This window comes from Grampus griseus (assembly GCF_964374135.1).
Source record: "Grampus griseus genome assembly, chromosome: 11".
NCBI lineage: Eukaryota > Metazoa > Chordata > Mammalia > Artiodactyla > Delphinidae > Grampus > Grampus griseus.
The window spans coordinates 78,510,352-78,530,789 of NC_139005.1; the positions used below are offsets into that span (position 1 = coordinate 78,510,352).

At 41.3% G+C, this 20,438-nt stretch overlaps 1 protein-coding gene across 1 annotated transcript in view; it reads left to right on the forward strand.

The window, feature by feature from the left end:
• The window catches only part of CFAP54 (cilia and flagella associated protein 54), a gene marked incomplete at its 3' end in the record, with an annotated part of 310,342 nt that overhangs the window by 153,385 nt on the left and 136,519 nt on the right, over positions 1-20,438 (forward strand). The window contains exons 39-43 of the mRNA XM_082667031.1: positions 2,307-2,415; positions 13,956-14,108; positions 15,983-16,177; positions 18,009-18,096; positions 18,394-18,603. Coding sequence (XP_082523157.1) covers positions 2,307-2,415; positions 13,956-14,108; positions 15,983-16,177; positions 18,009-18,096; positions 18,394-18,603 — 755 coding nt within the window. The remainder of the gene's footprint in view (positions 1-2,306; positions 2,416-13,955; positions 14,109-15,982; positions 16,178-18,008; positions 18,097-18,393; positions 18,604-20,438) is intronic.

Below are 20,438 nucleotides of genomic sequence, written 5' to 3' on the forward strand. Positions count from 1 at the left end.
AAAATTACATCTCCAGGCTAGACCTTTCTCGTGAATTCTGTGTTGACATATCTGACTGCCTGTATCAGTCAGGGTTCAGTCAGAGAAGCAAAACTAGTTAGAATTAACTGTCTGTTGATCTATCTATCTATCTACCTATCAAGATTCATTAAAAGGAGTTGGCTTATATGATCATGGGGGCTCACTAAGCAAGTTCAAAATCCATTGGGTAGGCAGTTGGGATCATGAAAAGGAAGGAACCCTACAGGTGTGGCCAGAAGCTGTTCTCCATAGGCAGTCAGTGAGGGAGGATCCAGTGAGGAGAGAGCAGCTGTAGACCTGGATGCTGTTTGGAGTTTGGAGTCTGAAGACTTCCAGCATGTCAAGGACTCACCTGATTAGGTCAGGCCCACCTACGATAATCTCCCTAGCTTAAAGCCAATTTATTAGGGACTTTAATTAGTATCTGAAAAATACCCTCACAGCAGCACCTAGATTAGTGTTTGATTGAATAACTAGGATGAAGTGTGTATACACTACACAATGGATGCTTCCCTTCCCATCATCCTCATAGTTTAGCCTAACTAAACTGACTCATCAAAAACCCATCACATTGCCTTATCAGCATCATCTCTTAGATGTTTAAGACTCTTCTCGAATTTGGCACATGTCAAGCAAACCTGTTCTGCCACGTCTTGCCCGCATCAGTTGATGCAAACCTCATCCTCCTAGCTGCTCAGGCCAGACACGTTGGAGAGCATCCTTGACTCCTCTCTTGCTTTTACACCCCACGTCAGGTTTGTTACCAAATCCTCTCCCTTCAAAATAGATTCAGAATCTGACCACGTCTCGCTGCCTCCACCACTGCTGCTCTCATCCAGGCTACTGCTGTGTTTGCTTGGATTAATGCAATGACTTCCTAACTGTTTTCCTTGCTTCCAGCCTCCCTGAACTCCTGTCTCCAGCCTGTAGTCTATTCTTAATGGCAGATAGAACAGCCTTTTAAAAACCTGTCAGACCATGACATTCCTCTGCTTTAAACCCTGCAGTGGTTTCCCATCTGATTCAGTGTTAAAGTTAACATCTTCATCATGGCCTTAATGCCCCACATAACTCATCCCCCTGTGATCACCAGTAACTTGTCTCTGTTAACTCCCCTGCAGCTTTCAGCTGCTGTGTTCTTCTGTTCTTTAAGAAGACCCTACCCCAGGGTCTTTGCATTTGCTCTTCCCCTGCTTGGAATTGTGCCCGCCCCCCGCCAAATATCCACATTGATTTTTCCTGCAGCTTTTCCAGTCTTTGCTGAATATCACATTCTCTGTGAGGACTTTCATCATTACCTTATTTAAAATTATGTGTTGTTTGCTCTATTTCTCTCTATAGCGTTTATAGCTCCTTAGTATATTTTATAATGTACTCTATATTTTGTTTATTGTCTCTCTGTTTCCACTAGAATAAGTTCCACAACAATAGGAATTTTTGCTTATTTTGTTCTCTGCTATATCATCTGTGAGCTTGGAGCAGTGCCTGGCACATAATAGGTATTCAATAAAGACTTTTAAATGAAGCTGGAGCGGTGGGAAGGACTAGGTCAAGTAGGGCCTTATTAGGCTGGGGGAAGGAATTTGCATTTTCTTAGACTGTCTTTACATCTCATTGTAGAAGTACCTACAAGGGACAATAAAGAAACAACATCTACATCAGACTGGGGTTCAAGGGTGGTTGTATTTTGAGCATTAGGTTAGTTCACTGGGGATGCTGGTGGGAGTGGACAAATGGAGACAAGAGGATGGTGGACTTTTAAAAGAATTACCTTATGTCTAAAAATGTCCTGTTTTCAGATATTTTACAACTTTAGGACTCAAGTATCTGTTAAAAATAGTTTAAACAAATACTACAGAGGAAGTTAGTTCTGGAAAACTTCACCAAGGAAATTTAAATTGTGTTAATTTTGAGTAGGGGGGGAAATCTGCCATTGAAAAAGCAGCCTCTATTTTAAATACGTTTCAACTTACATAATGGAAGATATATTTAGACTAGTGAATTTATAGAATATCAGAAAAATCATATTCTAATTGCTCTGCATAATTTGCCTAATGCTTTTCCAGCTGTGCTATACGGAAGAAATATGAAAAATTATGTAGCCACTTTTTCCCCAAAAGTTCTCATAATTGGATACTACTCTGGAGCTTTTATTTATAGCATCTTTTTATATCTCTCTTTTTTTTTTTTTTTTACAAATGAAAAATACGATGAGCATTTCAAGTAAGCCAAATTTTTGGCTATAAATACCTAAGTGATATTTGTTCTCTCCTTTCTTTTTTAAGATAACCTGCCGAAACTTCATTGGGAAGCAGCTCAAGATTAATTCTCTAACCAATGAGGTGACAACTATAGGACACGGGGAAGATTTCCTTAAAAATCTTATCTATTCAGGTTGGAACCAATTTTAGCTTGAAACTTTCTCTTTTCTTCAAAACAAGGTTTGCTATTGTGTTCTGCATGTCAAGTCTTCCATAATTAAAGTGTTTGCAAAATTTCTTTTGCAGGTTTATTTCACTGAAAATAATCCATTTGATATTTACCATCTTATGTTGCTATAAATGTCACTTAAGGGAAATAAAACACATGTTTTTATTAGTTTAATCTGTTAGTTAAAGAAGGGAGATAAAAAGAGGGAGAAAGGAAACTGATGGGAAAAAATAAAGATGGGAAAAGACTGTTTTGCACATTTTTCCCTGTTTTTAATCTCACTTGGGAACTCTTTAAATTGACCTTTTGCTATTTTCTTTGTTCCATCTTGATGCCCGTAATAACTTCCATTTCCATAATCAATATAGATTGTACTTCTATTGGTGTTACCAAGGTTTAGTTGTAGGTCTTTTAACAAGAGTGCAAGAGAAGATCTGGGGACATCATGACTCCTTTGGTTTTAGCTGGTAAGCCCTTTTGGGATGTTCTGGTGGTGCAGCTTGTAGGAATGAGGCAATAGGATGAGATGAAAATGGAAATAAAGCCTTCTCTCAATTGCACTTTTCCTATGTTTTGGGTATAGGAAAGAAATGCAAGTCTTCCCTTTGAAGTGTTAGGATTCCTTCATTCATTTATCTGTTGATTTTGGTATGTATGTGTGTATGTATGTATGTATTCATTCATTCATTCATTTTTTGAGTAGGTCAGGCAGCTGTTCAGTCATTCAGCGAACATTTATTGAGTATCTACCATGTGTTAAGTTCTGTACTAGGCCCTGAGAATACAAAGATGAATGAGACTAAAGATTTGTTATCCGATTTACAGCCCCTTGAAGGAGACCGATAAATAAACCAGAGATTATAGCGTAGAGTAGTAAGGTCTATACTGTTATGACTACTGCTGCTGCTGCTATAAACAATAATAGTTAACGGCTAGCATCGCTTTTGAGAGACTCCATGTAATTTAGTGGGGTTAATGTAAAAGTAAAAGGCAAAAGCTGAGGTTAGAAAGGTTGGCAGGAGTTGGATAATAAAGGGTCTTAGAAGGTAGGATAAAGAGATTCAGCTTTATCCGGAGAGCTGAGGGGAGCTAGTGAGAAGGATGTAAAGAAGGAAGAGGAAATGATCATATTTGTGTTCTTGAACTTTCGGCAGCAGCATGGGGAAAAGGTTGGAAGGAGACCATGTGGAGGTAGGAGAGCAGCTGCTCCCAGCTTGTGTGTTACAGACATGATGAGGGCCTGGACTTAGATGGTGAGAACAGAGAGCTGGACAGATACGCACTCATTAGGTGAGGCGGATGGACGGGGAAGGGAGGAATTCAAGTTGCCTTGGTTTCTGGCTTGGGAGGCTAAATGGATGTGATATCTTCATTCTATAAACAAAAACAAAAACAGCAACAACAACAAAAAACACTGAAGGGAGGGGAAGCTTAGAGGAAAACATTTCTTTGCTATAACTGAGTTCAAGGTACCTGAATGATGGCTGAGTAGAATGATCCATTATATGATTGGATGTACCAGTGAGGCACTCAGCAGATCTGTAATTTAGTCACCAGTACATTGGTAGTGGTTGAAATCAGGGTCTTGTATGAGGTCACCCAGGGAGAGCTCTGTGGAGTATGGACCTGAGGATGGCCTCGCTTTGGAAGCTGTGCCAGTCAGAATGGGCTGGGCTATGTAGCAGTCACGAACAATCCCCAAATGTCATTGCCTTAGCACAAGGGAAAGTCTGTTTTTTGCTCATGCTACTGTATTCAGTGAGGTTGAGCAGCTCATCATCATGGGTTGATGGAATGTCCATCTCGACACAGGCTTCCATGATTGTTTTAGAGGCAGGAGGCAAAACACTAATGTTATCCTCTAGGGCAGCTAAACCTGGAGGTATACAGTAAATGGTTCAGAGCACAGCCTTTGAAGCAAGACCATGTGCATATACCATGCACTTTGTGCTCAGGGCTTTATGTAGATTGCCTTATTTCATTATTATAACAATCCCAATAAAAGAATTATTATTATGCATTGGACATCAGGCACTTTATGAGTATTAGTGCTTCGTGAGTATTAAGTGCTTTGCGAACGTTAGCTTAACAACTGTCTGATGAGGTAAGTTTGTTATTGTCCCCATTTTCCAGGCAAGAAAAAGAATGTATTTTATATATATTTTTATATTTTATGATTTTATATTCATGATTTATATATAAATCAGGTGGTGGCTCTTAAAGCTGATACTTGAAGTTGACTCATGTCACTTCTATTTTATTGGCTAAAGTCACATGGCCACATCTAACTTTGAAAGGAGAGGAAAGTGTGATGGTACTCTGTACCCCAAGGATAAAGAGATAGAATATGTGAAGAGCCCTAATGACTGTCATGGGAACAAGCAGAGAAGGAGCAGTATCTGAAAGAGATTGGGACATGGCCCAAGAGGTGGGAGGTACAGGAGATGAGAGTGGTACAAACCAGGCCAAGGCGAGAGAAAGTGTGAGTCAGCGGTCAGAGAGAGGTCACATAAGATAAGGACAGACTGTCTGTTGTATTTGGGAGCTCATTGTCACTGGCCTTTTTTCTGTCCTCGCCTTAGGGTCTTGCTCTAGCTGTTTCTCCTTCCTGAAGTACTCTACCCCCATCTAGATGCCTGTCTGATAAATCCCTCACCTCTTTAAAATCTTTGTGCACATCTCCAGTTTTCAATGGTGCTTACCCTGACTGTTCTGTTTGAAACTGCACCCTGCCTGCTTCCTTCCAATTCCCCTTACTCTAATAAATGTATTCTTTTTTTCCTGGAGCACTTATAACCACTTATCACACTGTATAATTCAGGTTTTTGTTGCATTTATTGATCACTAGTCTGTCTCCCCTGATAAAATGTAAGCTCTATGAAGTGAGGGATCATTGGTTCATTCATTGATATAATCTAAATGCCTTCATCAGTGCCTGACACATAGTAGGAACTCAATATCTACTTGTCAAATGAATGACTTTGTGACTTTGACAAGAGTCACTTCAAAGAAATGGTGGGGAGGGGAGTGGAACTATCTTGAGTCGGGGGTGCAGTAATGGTGAGCTGTGCCTGCACAGAGTCATTAAACGAGAGTTGCCTTTCATGAAGCTTCGAAGTGACAAGGAAGAGGGGGGGCAGGAGCAGCCAGAAGGAAAAGTAGAGCTCAGGACAGCTCAGGAGGGTTTTGTTTTGTTTGTGTGTCTGTTTTTAGTAGAAAAGAAGGAGCATATTTCTATATTAAATGAAAAGAGCCAGGAGAGGGGGAGAGCTCAGAGACAGGAGAAAAAGATATTTGATAGGGAAAGGAGCTTGAGGATAAACAAGGAAGAGAATGGAACATAGGGGACTTAGTTTTAGACAGGAGAGGGGGGACACCCCTGCCGCTAGGGCAGAAAGGAAGGAGAGAACAGGCCCAAATCAGGCAAATTTGTAGATGGTAATGGTAGGAGTTGAAGGCATCCTTACTGGGTACTGGAGATTTTTTTAATGAAGCAGGGGGTTGAGAGCACAGCCAAGGTTGATAGGGTAGGGGATTTCAGGAGGGATGTGAGAGGGTTGACCGGCCACTGAGAAAAATAGGAAAAGGGAGGATAGAATGGCTGCAGAGCAGTGTAGAGGGTCTAGTTGAGTAAGGTTGGTGACCATGAACTTGTAGGTTTTACTGTTCATGATATTTTACTGTTCATGACAATTTACTGATAAATTGTCTTCTCATATTCAGTGAACAATGGGAGGACCATCTTCCTGTGGTCAATCACCTGTGACTAGTTCCAATCAAAGAGCATGATTCTTCCTGGGTGTGTTCTCCTTTTCTTCATTTTGTCCATCAAACCTCTGGAGATTCCCCAATTTGGGATCCATAACTCAGAATGTGCTTTATACTATCCCCTCCATCCTAAAAAGAGCTGGCAACAAATGTGAGAATATGTGTCGAAAATGCTTGTTCTCAAAACGATGACTAGCATCTCAGGGCTAGGAGAAGCATACGTAGCAAAACTCTAGACCTGTGTGACCAGCAGGTGCTTACTGATGGTGGCCACAACATGTCAGAAAAGCACTTTGCCTGCCTATTGTTAAGTTCGTTTGGAAAGGCAAGGTGGCAGGTGGTGGGACAGAAAGGAAGGCGGGGGGAATCAGGCTACAGTGGTCCTTTGGAATGGTTCTCGTGGTGGTGGGGGTATAGCCAGTTTGAGCAATGAACAGAGCAGGAATATTCAAATAGATAAAATCTAAAAATTATTGTAATGGCAGTAATAATTGATTGAGCCAAGTACTTTATAGCTATTACCTTCTTTAATTTTAACCATCTTAGGAGGTAGATATTATTATGCTTATTATTACAGATGAGAAAATTTAGTCTTACTAGTGAGTACTGGAACCATGATTCAAACCCTGGTCCGTCTGATTGTTTAACCCATAAGGGCTCCACTAAGCTATCAGGTCTGTTCATCATTTGTCCCCTTGCAGGTTAGACTCTCTTCTAAACTTATAGCACTCAAGAAAAAATTGCTATGTCTCAGTAGTTATGGGGAGACAGATACTTTATTGTGACTTGTTATGATAGTTTCACAATTTTTAGATGATCCTGCATAGTAACTACAGGTTTTACATTGAGCAAGTATCATTAAAATCTTGGCGTCCACCTTAACAGCTCCTTGTAAAACTGTAGGACCTCTGTGACTAGGAGCATAATCTGGCCTGGACTTTTGGGTTTATTAGGCAAATTTTTAGGATGCTGAATTCTTTTTCAGTATACTGAATTCAGATCATTAACATGTTTATAAGCATGATGGGTCTTATGTATATCACCACGACATGTCTGCAATTCTTAAAAGAATTTTTAAAAAGACCAAGTATACTTCTGATGGTTTCCACACCAGGTCACTGCTTTAGAACCTCATGGATTCCCTTTTGGCATAACAGCATTTGGTGGTAGTGCTTGATGCATTTAATTCTTCAGAGCAGGTATTGTAATGCCCCAGTGCTCGGTACCTTACAGATGATTTTTTGTGTGGATGAGTAACTTGCCTGCTTGTGAAGCTTCATAGGGGAGATAACTCTATGGATGTGCCTTTTATTGTGGCTGTTTTTGCATTCTGTCTGGGATCTCTTTCTTGAGTTTTGACCTTATTGGTATTTAAGTTCTCTAATAGGGTAATTCAGTCATCAGGTGTGTTGGAATTTTGAACCCTTTGGCTGGCATGTTTTTTTAGTACCTCTGGGCATTTAGATTGATGTGACCAAGTGTGTAGAAAGCAGCCCAAATTTTGTATCACTCCCTGATCCTTCCTTGGTGAACGCATCTCTCTGGAGTCATTGGCATTTCAGTTTTAATATCTACACTGGTACAATGAGAGATGTAGTAAATCGAGTCTTTTTTCTCCTCCTCCTTCTTATTCTTACCTATTCCAAACCGTTGAGGCTGTTAGTGCCTTTAAAATAGCTTCTTGAATTATCCATGGAAGTTTTCAGAGAGGAACCCCTTGAGACAAAGATGGCAGGACGAGGCCTGCAAAGCTAATATTTCCTTATTCCTTTGCATCATTGATCTCATGTAGGCAGCCACCAAAACACCAACAGAGCCCTAATTAGACTATAAGGAAAAGATATGCTAGGCTTGAAAGAAGAAAAAAAAAGTAAAAGATAGTTAAGGAAAAAAACAAAGAGGAATGATTTATAAGCAGATAGTTGATAAAAAGTAGCAGGATGATTTTATTCAGACCTCATATTTTAAAGATGGCAGACATCTACTCTTCCTCTCATCCCTCTTATCACCCCCAATCACTGGCATGCCTTCGTGAATTTTATTCTAGAATGTAAGCTCTGGGAGAGCAGGGAGTGTGTCTGTTTTGTTCACTTGTACCTCCTCAGTGCCTAGCATGGTATCTAGTAATGGTACGTGCTCGATGGATATTTTTTAAATATATGACTGACGGTCATAATGTGAGCATCTGTCTGTTGAATGCTTCCTCCATGACCGGCGCTACGCTGGACACTTCACACACAGGTTAAAACAGTAACCCTTGGAGGTAAATATTGCCATCCCAGTTTTAATAGATAATTAAAATGAAGGCCTGGAGAAAGTAACTGTCTCAAAATATTAATATGTGAGGGCTTCCAGCTTCCTCCTTTTCCTTTGCTTTGCTGAACTTCTTTCCCTAATCTCACTCTCTATGGAGGAAAAAAATGAAAGCCAAGCTCATGAATTCTGGCAAGAGAACGGAGAACCAGAGCAGAAACCTATAATCTTCAGGGTGTTGTGCATAAGGGTTGGGGTGGGAGGGGTAGGGGCATGGCTTGTCGGGGATGGTGAGGACTGTGCATGCTTAGAGGAGGGGAGATGGTGGAGACAGGATGGAGGGGACAGAAGAGCGAAGTTCGCAGGAGAAGAGCGAGATTACTGGGGAGTTAATAAAGAGCTACTGTGGCCTACGTATTTGATCCTCTTAAATGTGTGACAGGGAAGTGTGTCAAGAGTGAACTTGCTGGGGGAACAGATGCTCGTCTCCATGTGGCCATGTTCCTGGTTTGACTAGAGCCTCCAGCGTTTCTAGACGTGAGGGTGGTAATGAAAGATTTATCTCTGTGGCCATTTGAATGTGACCCTGTGTTGTGAATTCCATCAGGATCTCCCTGGGCTTACAAGGACCCCAGGCTTATTCCTGTCTTATTCTCAAAGTGTCTCTGTGCCCACGTTAGCAGGCCTCAAATTGGTGTCACTTCCTGTTCCCCAAATCTGATACCCTTTGGAAAACTAGTTGGGAAAGGCTTCAGACTTGAACCCTGATTTTCTCTCTTATCTCTTGTTAAGGGTTTAAAACAAGGGAATGTCCCTCAAATTCACCTTTCCTCCTTTGTAAAGTATAAGTGATATCTATCTCTGCTAGTTGTAAGGTGCTGTGAGGATTGATTGCGATTAATGCCTATGGAAGTGGTTATTAATAAAGTTTATCCCAGCCATTTAGCTTTGAAAACTGTTGTCATTCATTCATGTAACAAATATTTATCGAGCACATACCACGTAACAGGTATGTTATAGGCCAGGGGTGAATTCAGTGGACAAAATGGGCAAAAATTCCTGCCCTCATGGAACTTGCATTCTAGTGGCCAGAGACAATCAATAAACAAGTAAAACACATAGTACGTCAGAAGATAATGGGTGCCACAATTTTAAAGAGGGTGATCAAAGGAGGCCTCACTGAGAAGTTAATGGTTAAGCCATAAGCTTAAGGAGCTGAGGAATCAAGACATGGAGATATCTGAGGGAAGAATGTTCTAGATCAAAGTGAACCACTGTTGCCAAGACCCTCAGGTGGAAACATGCCTGGTGTGGGAGGGAGTGAGGGGGAGAATAGTGAGGAGATGGGGAGCTTGTTCATGTTGGGCCTTAGAGGTCACTCCAAGGGCGTTGGTGTTTGCTCTAGGTGATAAGGGAGCCAGTGGTGGGTCTTGGACAGGGACGTGACATGAAATAACTTACATTTTATTTTCTTTTAAATTATTTATTCATGTATTTATTTTTGCCTGCATTGGGTCTTCGTTACTGTGCACAGGCTTTTTCTAGTTGCGGTGAGTGGGGGCTACTCTTCATTGTGGTGCGTGGGCTTCCCATCGCGTTGGCTTCTCTTGTTGTGGAGCACGGGCTCTAGGTGCACAGGCTTGGTAGTTGTGATGCATGGACTTAGTTGCTCTGCAGCGTGTGGGATCTTCCTGGACCAGGGATCGAACCCACGTCCCCTGCATTGGCAGGCGGATTCTAAACCACTGCGCCACCAGGGAAGTCCTGAGAGAACTTACATTTTAAAAGGCATCCTCTGGTTGCTATGTTGAGAGTGGCAAGGGTGGAAACAGGGAGACTGGTTGGGGGCGGCGATGGCAGTAATTCAAAAGAAGATAATAGGTCTTTGGAAAACAGTGGAAGTGGGAGTGGAGAGTGGAGCTGGTGAGCGATGGTGGCACTCTGGATGTTTTCTGAAGAGGGAGCCTCCAGAATTTGTTGTGAATTTGACTTGGGGCATGAGATGGCATGAAGAGTCAAGGACGATTTCAGCTTTTGGCCTGAGCGACTGGAAAAATAGAACCATCCCTTAATAAGGTGGGGAAAGTCTATGGGAGGAGTAGCTTTTAGGGAGGAAAGATTCAGAAATCAGTTGGGAACCTGTTAAGTGTGAGATGTCTATTAAACGCACAGCGGAGGAGACCATTGGATAGATGAGTCTCAGGACGTCGGGAGAGTGGGGGCCAGAGATGGAAATTTGGGACCCAGCAGCATGTGGATACTTAGACCCATGAGACTAGATGAGGTCATCAAGGGGGTGAATGTGCTACCAACCTGGCTTCTTGGCCTCTTTAATCAGTAGAAGTTGATAAGAGGCAGGATGAGAAATTCAGGCAAGGCTTTACTGGGACTCGTGCTACAGCACGGGGGAGCAAGAAGCATTAACAGGTTCCCTTGCTCGCTCCCCGACTGGCAGGGGGGCTGGTTCCTTAAACGGGGTGTGAGGGCAGATCAGTGGGTAAGGCCGGAGGGGCCCTTAAGGTGGTCTCCCCCCCGCCCTTGGTGGTTCTGTGTGCAGGGATCATGCCCAGTACCCTGCTTTTGCTCCAGGCACCTCAGAAGTGACAGTTTGTATATCTTATTGTTCATGATTTGCCCCAACTGTGCATGCACGCAGTTATTTTTAGTCCCTTATAGTTTCTTTGTGTTTTGTTGCTTGAGCAGACGCTTGTCCAGGTGCAAGCACTGCAGCAAAGGGTCCCAGGTCCCAGCCTGCCTCAAATGTTAGTTAAGAAAAGACAGGCATTCTAAGGATTGAGCCCTGGGCTTTTCCAGTATTAAGAGGTTGGGTAGATGAGGATGAATTAGCAAAGAGGATTAAGAAGGAGTGTCAGTAAGGTTGGAAAAGGAGCTTTAAGCCAAGGGAAGAAAGTATTTCAAGGAGGAGGGAATTAGCAACTGGGTCAAATGCTGTTGAAAATTTATGAGGGATAAAGTCTAAAAATTGAACATTAGATGTAGCCACGTGAAGATCCTTGGGGTGAAATGATGGGGGAAAGTCTGATCTAAGCAGGTTCAAGAGAGAATGGGGAACAGTGAAAACAGAACTTTTTGAATTTTGTTGTAAAATGGAACAGAGAAATAGGATGGTGTCTTGAGGGGCAAGTAGGGTCGAGAGAAAGGTTTTTTATTTTTTCAAAATAATTTTTTTTCTGTTTTAGAAATTTAGATATAGTTACCATGCTATACATTACAGCTTTAGAACTTATTTATCTTGTAATTGACATTTGTACCTCTGGGCCCCCTTCACCCATTTTGCCCATCACCCCACCCCCTGCCTATGGCAACCACCAATCTCTTCTCTGTTTCTATGAGTTTGGTTTTTTTTAGATTCCATATATAAGTGAGATCATACAGTGTTTGTCTTTCTCTGTCTGAATTTATTTCGCTTAGCATCATGCCCTCAAGGCCCATCTATGTTGTCACAAATGGCAGGATTTCCTTCTTTTTTATGGCTGAGTAATATTCCATTGGGTATATACCGCATTTTCTCTGTCCATTCATCTGTTGATGGACACTTAAGTTATTTCTGTCTTGGTTATTGTAAATAATGCTGCAATGAACATGAAATTTTTTTGATTTTTTTTTTTTTTTAAGATAGGAGAAAAAAGGAAAATGTTGTTGAGAATGATTCAGCAGAGGGAAAAACTGATGATTTGGAGGGGAGAGAATTGCTGGAGTGATGCCCTGGCAGTGTAGATGGACACAGGTGCTGGGGGCTGGGTGGGTCTGATGGTCGGGGATTGCAGGAAATCCCTTTGGATTTCTCCCATTTATTCCTATTGAGGTAGGTCATTGGCCCTGAAAGATGGGGAAGAGGTAATTCCCACTCTCTTTCTTTTCTTTGCCACGTAGCCAATTAACCACTCTCCTGTCGCTTCTAACATTAGAATGTTCCCTGTGTCCCTCCCTTGTTTCCACTGCTACCACCTCAGTCAAGTTCACATCATACAATGTCTGTGTTATAACTTCACAACCTCCCAGCCACCACCCTCTTTCCATTGCAGGCTGCTGTGCATACAGCGGTGGGCTCACTCTTCCTGAAATACTTACCTCTTTCTGCTGGGGTCCTACTCAAAACCATTTCTTGACTGCCCATTAAAGAGGATGAAGGCCGCTTACTCAGCGAGGGCTTCAGGCCTCTGGAAACCCTTCTCAGTTCAAAAGGACTGGCCATGTCATCTCATTGTGCCCTGAATCGCCACCCTTAATCCTGCTCCCACCCTCTCCTTGCACAAACTAGTTCTGTGACCCAAGGGATGCTGCTAGACTTCTCTACGCCTGATTTTCCTCATCTGTAAAATGAGGATATAATAGTACATCCCTCTTATGGGTGTTGCTAGGATTCAGTGAGACTATCACAGTAATTATTTAGAATAGTCACTGGCATAGTATAAACACTTAATCAACTTCAGCTATTCTTATTCTAGCTGTCTGAAACCCCTTGCCTCTTTCTTCCTGATCTGACCTTCCCTATCCTCTAAGACACAGCTGGCATAGCTTCTCTCCCATGAAGTCTTTCTTGCTCATCCTTTCCTGCCTACACTGATCTATCTCTTCTATCTTTCCCTCATTTTCACATGTAACCAGATACTTTCTGTCAAGGTGATTTTCATACTCCAGTGTTAGAATGCCTCTTTGCTTCAGCTAAACGGTAAATTTCTTGAGGGCAGAGGTCACGCCTCTTAACCTCTTATAGCCCTGTTCCCTGGCAAGTTGCTGCACTCTCAAGACCTCAGATTTTACAGGGGATGTTCGACCTGCTCAGCTTGTTGAAGGGGTAAATTTATTTGTTATTCGTCTGAAGCCTGTGTTTCTTCTTTCCCGTGTGCCTGCTTCATGGTGTATGCAGCCGGTCTGCAGCCTAATTTATGGGACTGTCACTTCCTCTCCAGGGACCTCACAGCAGCTCTCTGCCAACATCTGCCCTTCTGGCCACTTTTCAGGACTGCTTTGTAGTTCCATACCCGTTTATGGCTTCATCTTCCTTTCCTCTGCATCCTCCAGTATTAGAAAGCTGTCTTTTCCTTCTCTCAAGGGAGCAGTTGCCCATCTCCAAGCTTCTTTGTTTCCTCCTTTCGTCTCCTTCCCAAGGCACCTTGGCTTTGAAGAGGCTGCTGAAAAGGAATAGATTATTTCATCTTTTATGATCAGCAAAAGAAAAAGTAGGAGGCTTTATTAGGAAAATTGGCAAGATCTAAAGTTATTTGCATTTCATACAAATCAAAAGTTTTCTAAGTTTTTTTCTTTTTTAAAAAAACTGTCAAATATACCAAAAAAAAAATTTTGATCTGAACGTTGAAACAACTGCTGCAGACCTGGGGGCTTTGAATTTAGCAGCTTTCGTTTGGGCCCAAGAAATTCTCTGAATTAGAAAGTCTTTTGCTGCTTGTTGGCTTGCTGCAACATTTCATCCCTCACGTGACTCTTCCCTTTCCTTTCAGAATACAGCAAAGCCGAAGAGCTCCTCTGTGTGCCCGTGGACGTGACAGACACTTTGAGATGTTTTAGAGAGACCTTGGAAAAATCCAAATATCGCAACAGATCAATCCGACACAGCAGAAAGTTGCTTTCGTTATTTCTTGCCCAGACACAAGGTAAAATACAGTCGTTCCTGGGCATCTGCGGGGAATTGGTTCTAGGACCCCCTGTGGATACCAAAATCCGTGGATGTACACGTCTCTTACAGTCAGCTCCCCTCCCCCGCCCCCCGTATCTATGGTTCTGCATCCCCAGAAATGGAGGGCTGACTGTACTTGCTCTGCATCCCTTCCTCTTTATTTACCCAGGGTACCACCCCGTGGGTGTACTGTGTTCTGCCATAGGTCCCTCCTTCCCCCACTTCCATGCCCACTCCCTGCTGCCTTTCACTTTCTTCTTCTTGTCTAGTGGATTACATCTCTGTTTCTCACACTTTATTCCAACCAAAGCACTGCCTCACTCATCTGCTTCTCTGCCTTCTGTGAAACGAGCATAATCCCTAAGCGGAGTAAATACAGAAGCAGTGCTCTAGTCTTGTTTTATTTTTATAAGTAGATGAATTGTTTCATATCGAATTAACTACAGTCTTTTACCAAAACACTACTTTATCAATGTCTAAGAAAGGGATGCATTTTAATATACACATCTCGTAAGATTTCTTATTAATACCACAGATTTTGATCTTAGAGATTTCTTTTAGCTTAAAAAAAGATATTCACTGTTCTTGGTTACATTACACTTGTTTTCTTCCTTCTCAAAATCTATTGATTTGTAAACTCAGTCAAAGCAGGACTTCAAGTGGTTAAGTGGTAACCTCAGAGAGAAAGAAGATACTCAAATTCAGGCCGAGAAAAATCTCAAATTATCTACATTTAGGTAATTTAAAATTTGTTAAAACCCTAATTTGTGTTTATAATACTTACTGTTCACATTTATCAGAATAATAAGAATAAACTTAAAGAATAAATTTAAATGAATAAACTTAAAATAATTGTATTTTAAAGTTATTAATAATAGATTTAAATTTAGCATCTAACTAAGATGCTAATAGTCTCTGAACTGATCTATTAGAAATTTGACCAATATTTTTTTTACAACCACTGACAAGTTTTATTTATGTATGTATATATGTTTGTATGTATGTATGTATCAATATATATTCATTCTTGTTGCTGCCCCTTCTCCCCGCAAAAGGCACTTACTATGATATGTACCCACAGTTTTTGGTTGTATTGTCCAAAGACACACATTACATTAAATTGGCCCTCCACATCATGTTTAAACTTCTTTCAAGTATGATGTACACTAACAGTGGTTAAGGACATGAATTAAAAAAGCAAATACAATTCCTGAGAATGGTTTACGCTGCCTAAATCTAAATTTCACCTGGTACTAAGATATTCTCAGCAGTTTATCCCCAGTCCTTGGGCTGTAGACCTAAATCCATTTTAGCTTCTCTGTCTCTGAGGTTTTTGACTACTTCCCCTAGAATATTTTTCCTTTTTTTTTTTTTTTTCCTGTGTGTTCTCTGATCTTATACAGAGACAGGTTCTTTCCCATTTTTTTTCTCCCCTCAGGTCAGAAGTACCTCTGCACTGCTTCTATCCCAGAGGTCTCTGCCCCAGAGGCAAACTAACATCTTACTGTTGGAAACTCTTTTAAAAAAGGCAAACTCAAAACCTGTGCAACTTCTGCCAGTCCCCATGAGGAGCAAAGCATTATCTCAACATTTACTTTCCAGCAAACTGCCCCTCTGTGCTGTTCTTTATGAGGTAACACGAGTGTAGAGCACATCACACACCTGGGCTCTTCAGAAATGATTCAAGATACGAAGTTTAAGGAAATAGTGTCCTTCGAGCTGCAAATGAGTCTCAGCTCTGTACAAAACCCTTCCTTCCTTCTCCTTTTCCACTTCTACTTTTTTCCTCCTCATCAACTTCCCTTCTTTCTCCATTTTTAAGTTTCTTTTAAATTTTTTTCATGAATTTAGGAGACAAAGGAGGAACGAACAATTTAAAATTCACTACCAGAAAGGTGGAGTTTTGCCTTGGGACAGAAGAGATGCACATGCCAACACCTCCTGACCTTTCTCAGGAGCACTTCCAAGTTTTCAGCTCAGTGGAGAAAAGCAAACTTCCCTCCTCACAGCTTGGACTCGTAATTTCTTCTTATTATGAAACTATTAGTAAGATTTATTCATTATGTGTTCATTTTCAATATGATCTGTCACATTAATGTTGAGATTGCATTTGGTCTTGAAATATTATCTTTTTTAAATTTATTTTTTTATCAAAGTATAGTTATTTGTAATATTGTGGTAGTTTTGGCTGTACAGCAAAGTGATTCAGTTATATATCAATATATATATATATTTTTTTCAGATTCTTTTCCATTATAGGTTATTACAAGATATTGAATATAGTTCCCTGTGCTAGACTGTAACTGAAATGTTATCTGTAGAAGTAGGATGAAGGAGCTTGAACATAGAATCTATTCATCACACCCTCGTGGACAGTGACAGAGCAGCGTCAAGACAAGCAGCTTCCAGCCCCTCCCATCACCCACTTTCCCAGATTGGCTGTCACCATTGTGAGATTCTAGGCACCGTCCCATCCATCCCACCTTAACTGAATCTGTGAACCGTTTGTCGAGATGTGGCCACTGTTATGTGCTTTTGCTCTGCCCCAGCTGATTGCATTTTCCTTGTCTTTCCACTTGATTTGGTTTTTCTACAAATTCAGCAGTATAAATTCCGTCCATGTTGTAGACCCAACGTCCCCCCTTTTTTTATAACAGACACTTTGTAACTCCCCCTTTATTCTTCCTATGCACATTATTTTTAAAAATCAATATGAAGCTCTAAATATAAAATGAAGGGTAACTAAAATGAAATAACTTTATAATAAAAGAATCTATTTGTTGGTATGTAAGAGCTTAGGCACTAGAGGTATAGAGAAGCAATCAGATGCTCACATACAGTAGGTAAACTATACAGGATACACATGAATGTGACAGCTACGAATGCAGACTGAGACAGGTGTATTGGTAACTCAGGTACTATCAGCATTGCTAATTTTGGTGACATGATGTTCTAAAATGGCAAATCTAGGCCATTCTGGACAAAACAAAATATTACAGTGGTTGCATTTCTGGAAAACTCAGAGCATTTTGAACACACGCAAACATACCCTTTCTATGAAATGAAGTTAGATGTTAGACTCAAATAATTATAAATAGGTTTCTCACCTTTTTCCTCACTGTGGGGGAAGGTTCTGTGCATGGCAGGCCATCAAGTGTCAGGTCCTTACCTAGGAAATACTAGCAGATGCCCCATTGTGACAACTAACAAAACCCTCCTCAAATTTCTAAAATACCCTCTAGGGGACATTGCTGCCCTCATTAGAAACCATTGCCATGTTAGTTGGGTTTTTTGGCTACACATCCTGGAATGCATGTATTCATCAGAAAACAACAAATTCAGGTACTATTCAAGATGTGCTTTTTTGCATTTGGGTAAAGGAAGAATCCAAAGTGCTGTGCTCCTGTCACATCCCTGATCAAAAACAAACTGTTCAACGCTTCCCATGTGCTGTAGAATAGTGTCCATATTTCTCCACGTGGCACTCAGATGCCTCCATAATCTTACCACTACCCGCTTCTTCACCCTCCCCAGAAAGCGTATTCCGGCCGCACACATTGCCATATATATATATACCCAGCCCTTTCTGCCTTGCACACTTTTTCTGGATGTTTCTCCTTCACCATCTCAACCTGCCCGACTCTTACTGTACTTTCTCCCGTTTCCCACCTCTTTGACCCGATCTCCCACTCCATGACATTAAAATAGAACATCGTTTGCTCTCTACCCATATTGTGTGACTTTTAAAGGCTCTATTAGCTTGAAGTTTGCTTATCTACACAGTTAAGGTATAAGGCAATTTAAAATATTCTTGAAAATATACAGGAAATATTTTCCAGGGACTGACATTTGTTCTTTCACTTGATTAAAAATACAGATGTTCTGCAAACCAGCAATGAAAGAAGTCTTAACGTTCAGGCATTGCATGAACTTGGAAGTCTTCTTGTCTTCGCACAAAAGAAAAGGTAGCTTTTAGGAGTCAGTAAAACAAGGGAAACTTTGTTCAGCTGAAAAAAATGTTTAATTATTGTGAAAAATACTGCCTTTCATAAATTTTAGTCTGTTGATAATATTCCATTGCTGCATTTTATTCATCAAATGCTACCTGAGAGAAATGGTTATGAGCAATAAATGGTATAGATCCATTCTCTAACATTTTAATTAAAATGTCTCTTCAGTGCATTTGCTTTCCCTTTTGGAAGATAGATTTAATAACACGGATCTCAGAAAACGTGCTGCTGCATGCTCTATTTCTGTTTTAGGGCTGCTTTTAAATGTTGGAGTCAAGCTCTTGATGACATATTCAGAAAACAAGACGTGCTTCATACATGGAAGGAGTATGGCAGCTCACTCACCAATGCCACTGACAGCCGTTCACCTCCAGGTTCCAAAGACTACAGTGAGGAGTTTCTGTCGAAAGTTGGCATTTGGGGATGTTTGCAAGGGGCGGTGATATCAGCGAAGATAGCACAGTGAGTGTGACGATGGAGTGGTCTGTGTCGTAGCTGTCGCCTCCTTTGTGGGCTGCCCACCCGTGCCATGTAGGGTGCCACACCTCACATGCACTGGGTTCCCAGGCAGCTGTGTCCATATCATACAGGCTTATATGGTTTACTTATTTGTGCTGTTTCTTGTTGATGGCCATCTCCTCTTCCTGTTAACACCTGCCACACCTGGAGTGTGAGAACCACGTGGGCATAGGTCTTTGTTCTGTTCACCAGTGTATCCCGAGTGCCTGACATGGAGATGGGATTCAATAACTACTTGTTGAATGAATGAACGAGTGGATGAACAGTTGGTATTTGAGAAAGAATAACAGCATAGAGACAGGCTGACTAGGGCCTAACTTTAGGGCCCCCAGCAAGTTACTCATCCTGCCTGAGCCTCAGTTGTTCTCATTTGTAAACTGTGGTGACAGGAATTACATGACACACTGTATTAGTTTGCTAGTACAAACTAGCAACAGAGTACCAATCTGTGAGCAATTTATTGTCTCACAATTCTGGAGGCTTGACATCCGAGATCAAGGTGTTGACAGGCCTGGTTTCTTCTGAGTCCTCTCTCCCTGCTTGTAGGTGGCTGTCTTCTCACTCTGTCCTCACATGGTCTTCCGTCTGTGCATGTCTGTGTCCTAATCTGCTCTTCTTATAAGGCCATCAATCATATTGGATTAGGGCCCACCCTAATGACCTCATTTTAACATGATTACCTCTTTAAAGACCTATTTCTAAGTATAGTCACCTTCTGAGGCACTAGGGGTTAGGACTTCAACATATGAATTTCAGGGGTGCAGTGGGTCACATGATTTAGCCCGTAACACAGACTGTATTAGTTTCCTATTAGTGGTATAACAAATTACCACAAATTTAGTGCCCTAAAACAATACAAATTTATTGTCTTACAGTTATGGAGGGCAGAAGTCCTAAAATCAATGTGTTGGCAGGGCTGAGCTCCCTCCGGAGGCTCTAGGGGACCATCTGTTCTTGCATGTTCCAGCTTCTAGAGGCCTCCTGCATTCCTCAGCTCATGGCTCCATCTTCTGTCTTCAGAACCAAGAGCCTGTCATCTTTCTCTCTCTCTCTCCGAGCTCTGTTTCCGTCCTCACATCTTCTCTGACTCTGACCCTCCTGCCTTTCTCTTATAGGGATCATTGTGATTACATTGAACCCCGTAATTCAGGATAACTTCCCTATCTCAAGGCCCTTAATTTAATCACATCTGCAAAGTTTTTTGGTTTTGGGGTTTTTGTTTGTTTTTTGCCACGTGGAGTAACATATGCATAGGTTTGGGGGATTAGGCCGTTGATTTCTTTGGGGGGGGCATTATTCAACCTGCCACATGTAACATATGGGAAAGCCCATCACAATGCCTTATACCTAGTTAGCACTCACAGATATCTTAAATATTTGATTAATGTGCGAAATTTAGGAAGTATGAAGAGAGTGGAGGTACAGGTTTCCTTTACCTCTCTAGTTACATTTTAGGGCGTGGTAGGCAAAAATCTGCATAGTATTTTGAGCTGTAGAGAAAGTTTTTAAAAATAATAACTTGTCCTAGTTAATAATCACACTGTTTTCAGAAAATTAGCATTTGGACAGGGGAAGTAAGGAGTTACCACTTAAAAAATATCAAACATTTAAAGATTTTTTTAAAACTCTGTCAAGTTTGATTTTTTTTTTTACCACTCCTGGGACGGAACTCTTCCTTACACACACACACACACACACACACACACACACACACACACACACACACACACACACACACACACACACACACACACACACGATCCCCACGCAAGTTTGAG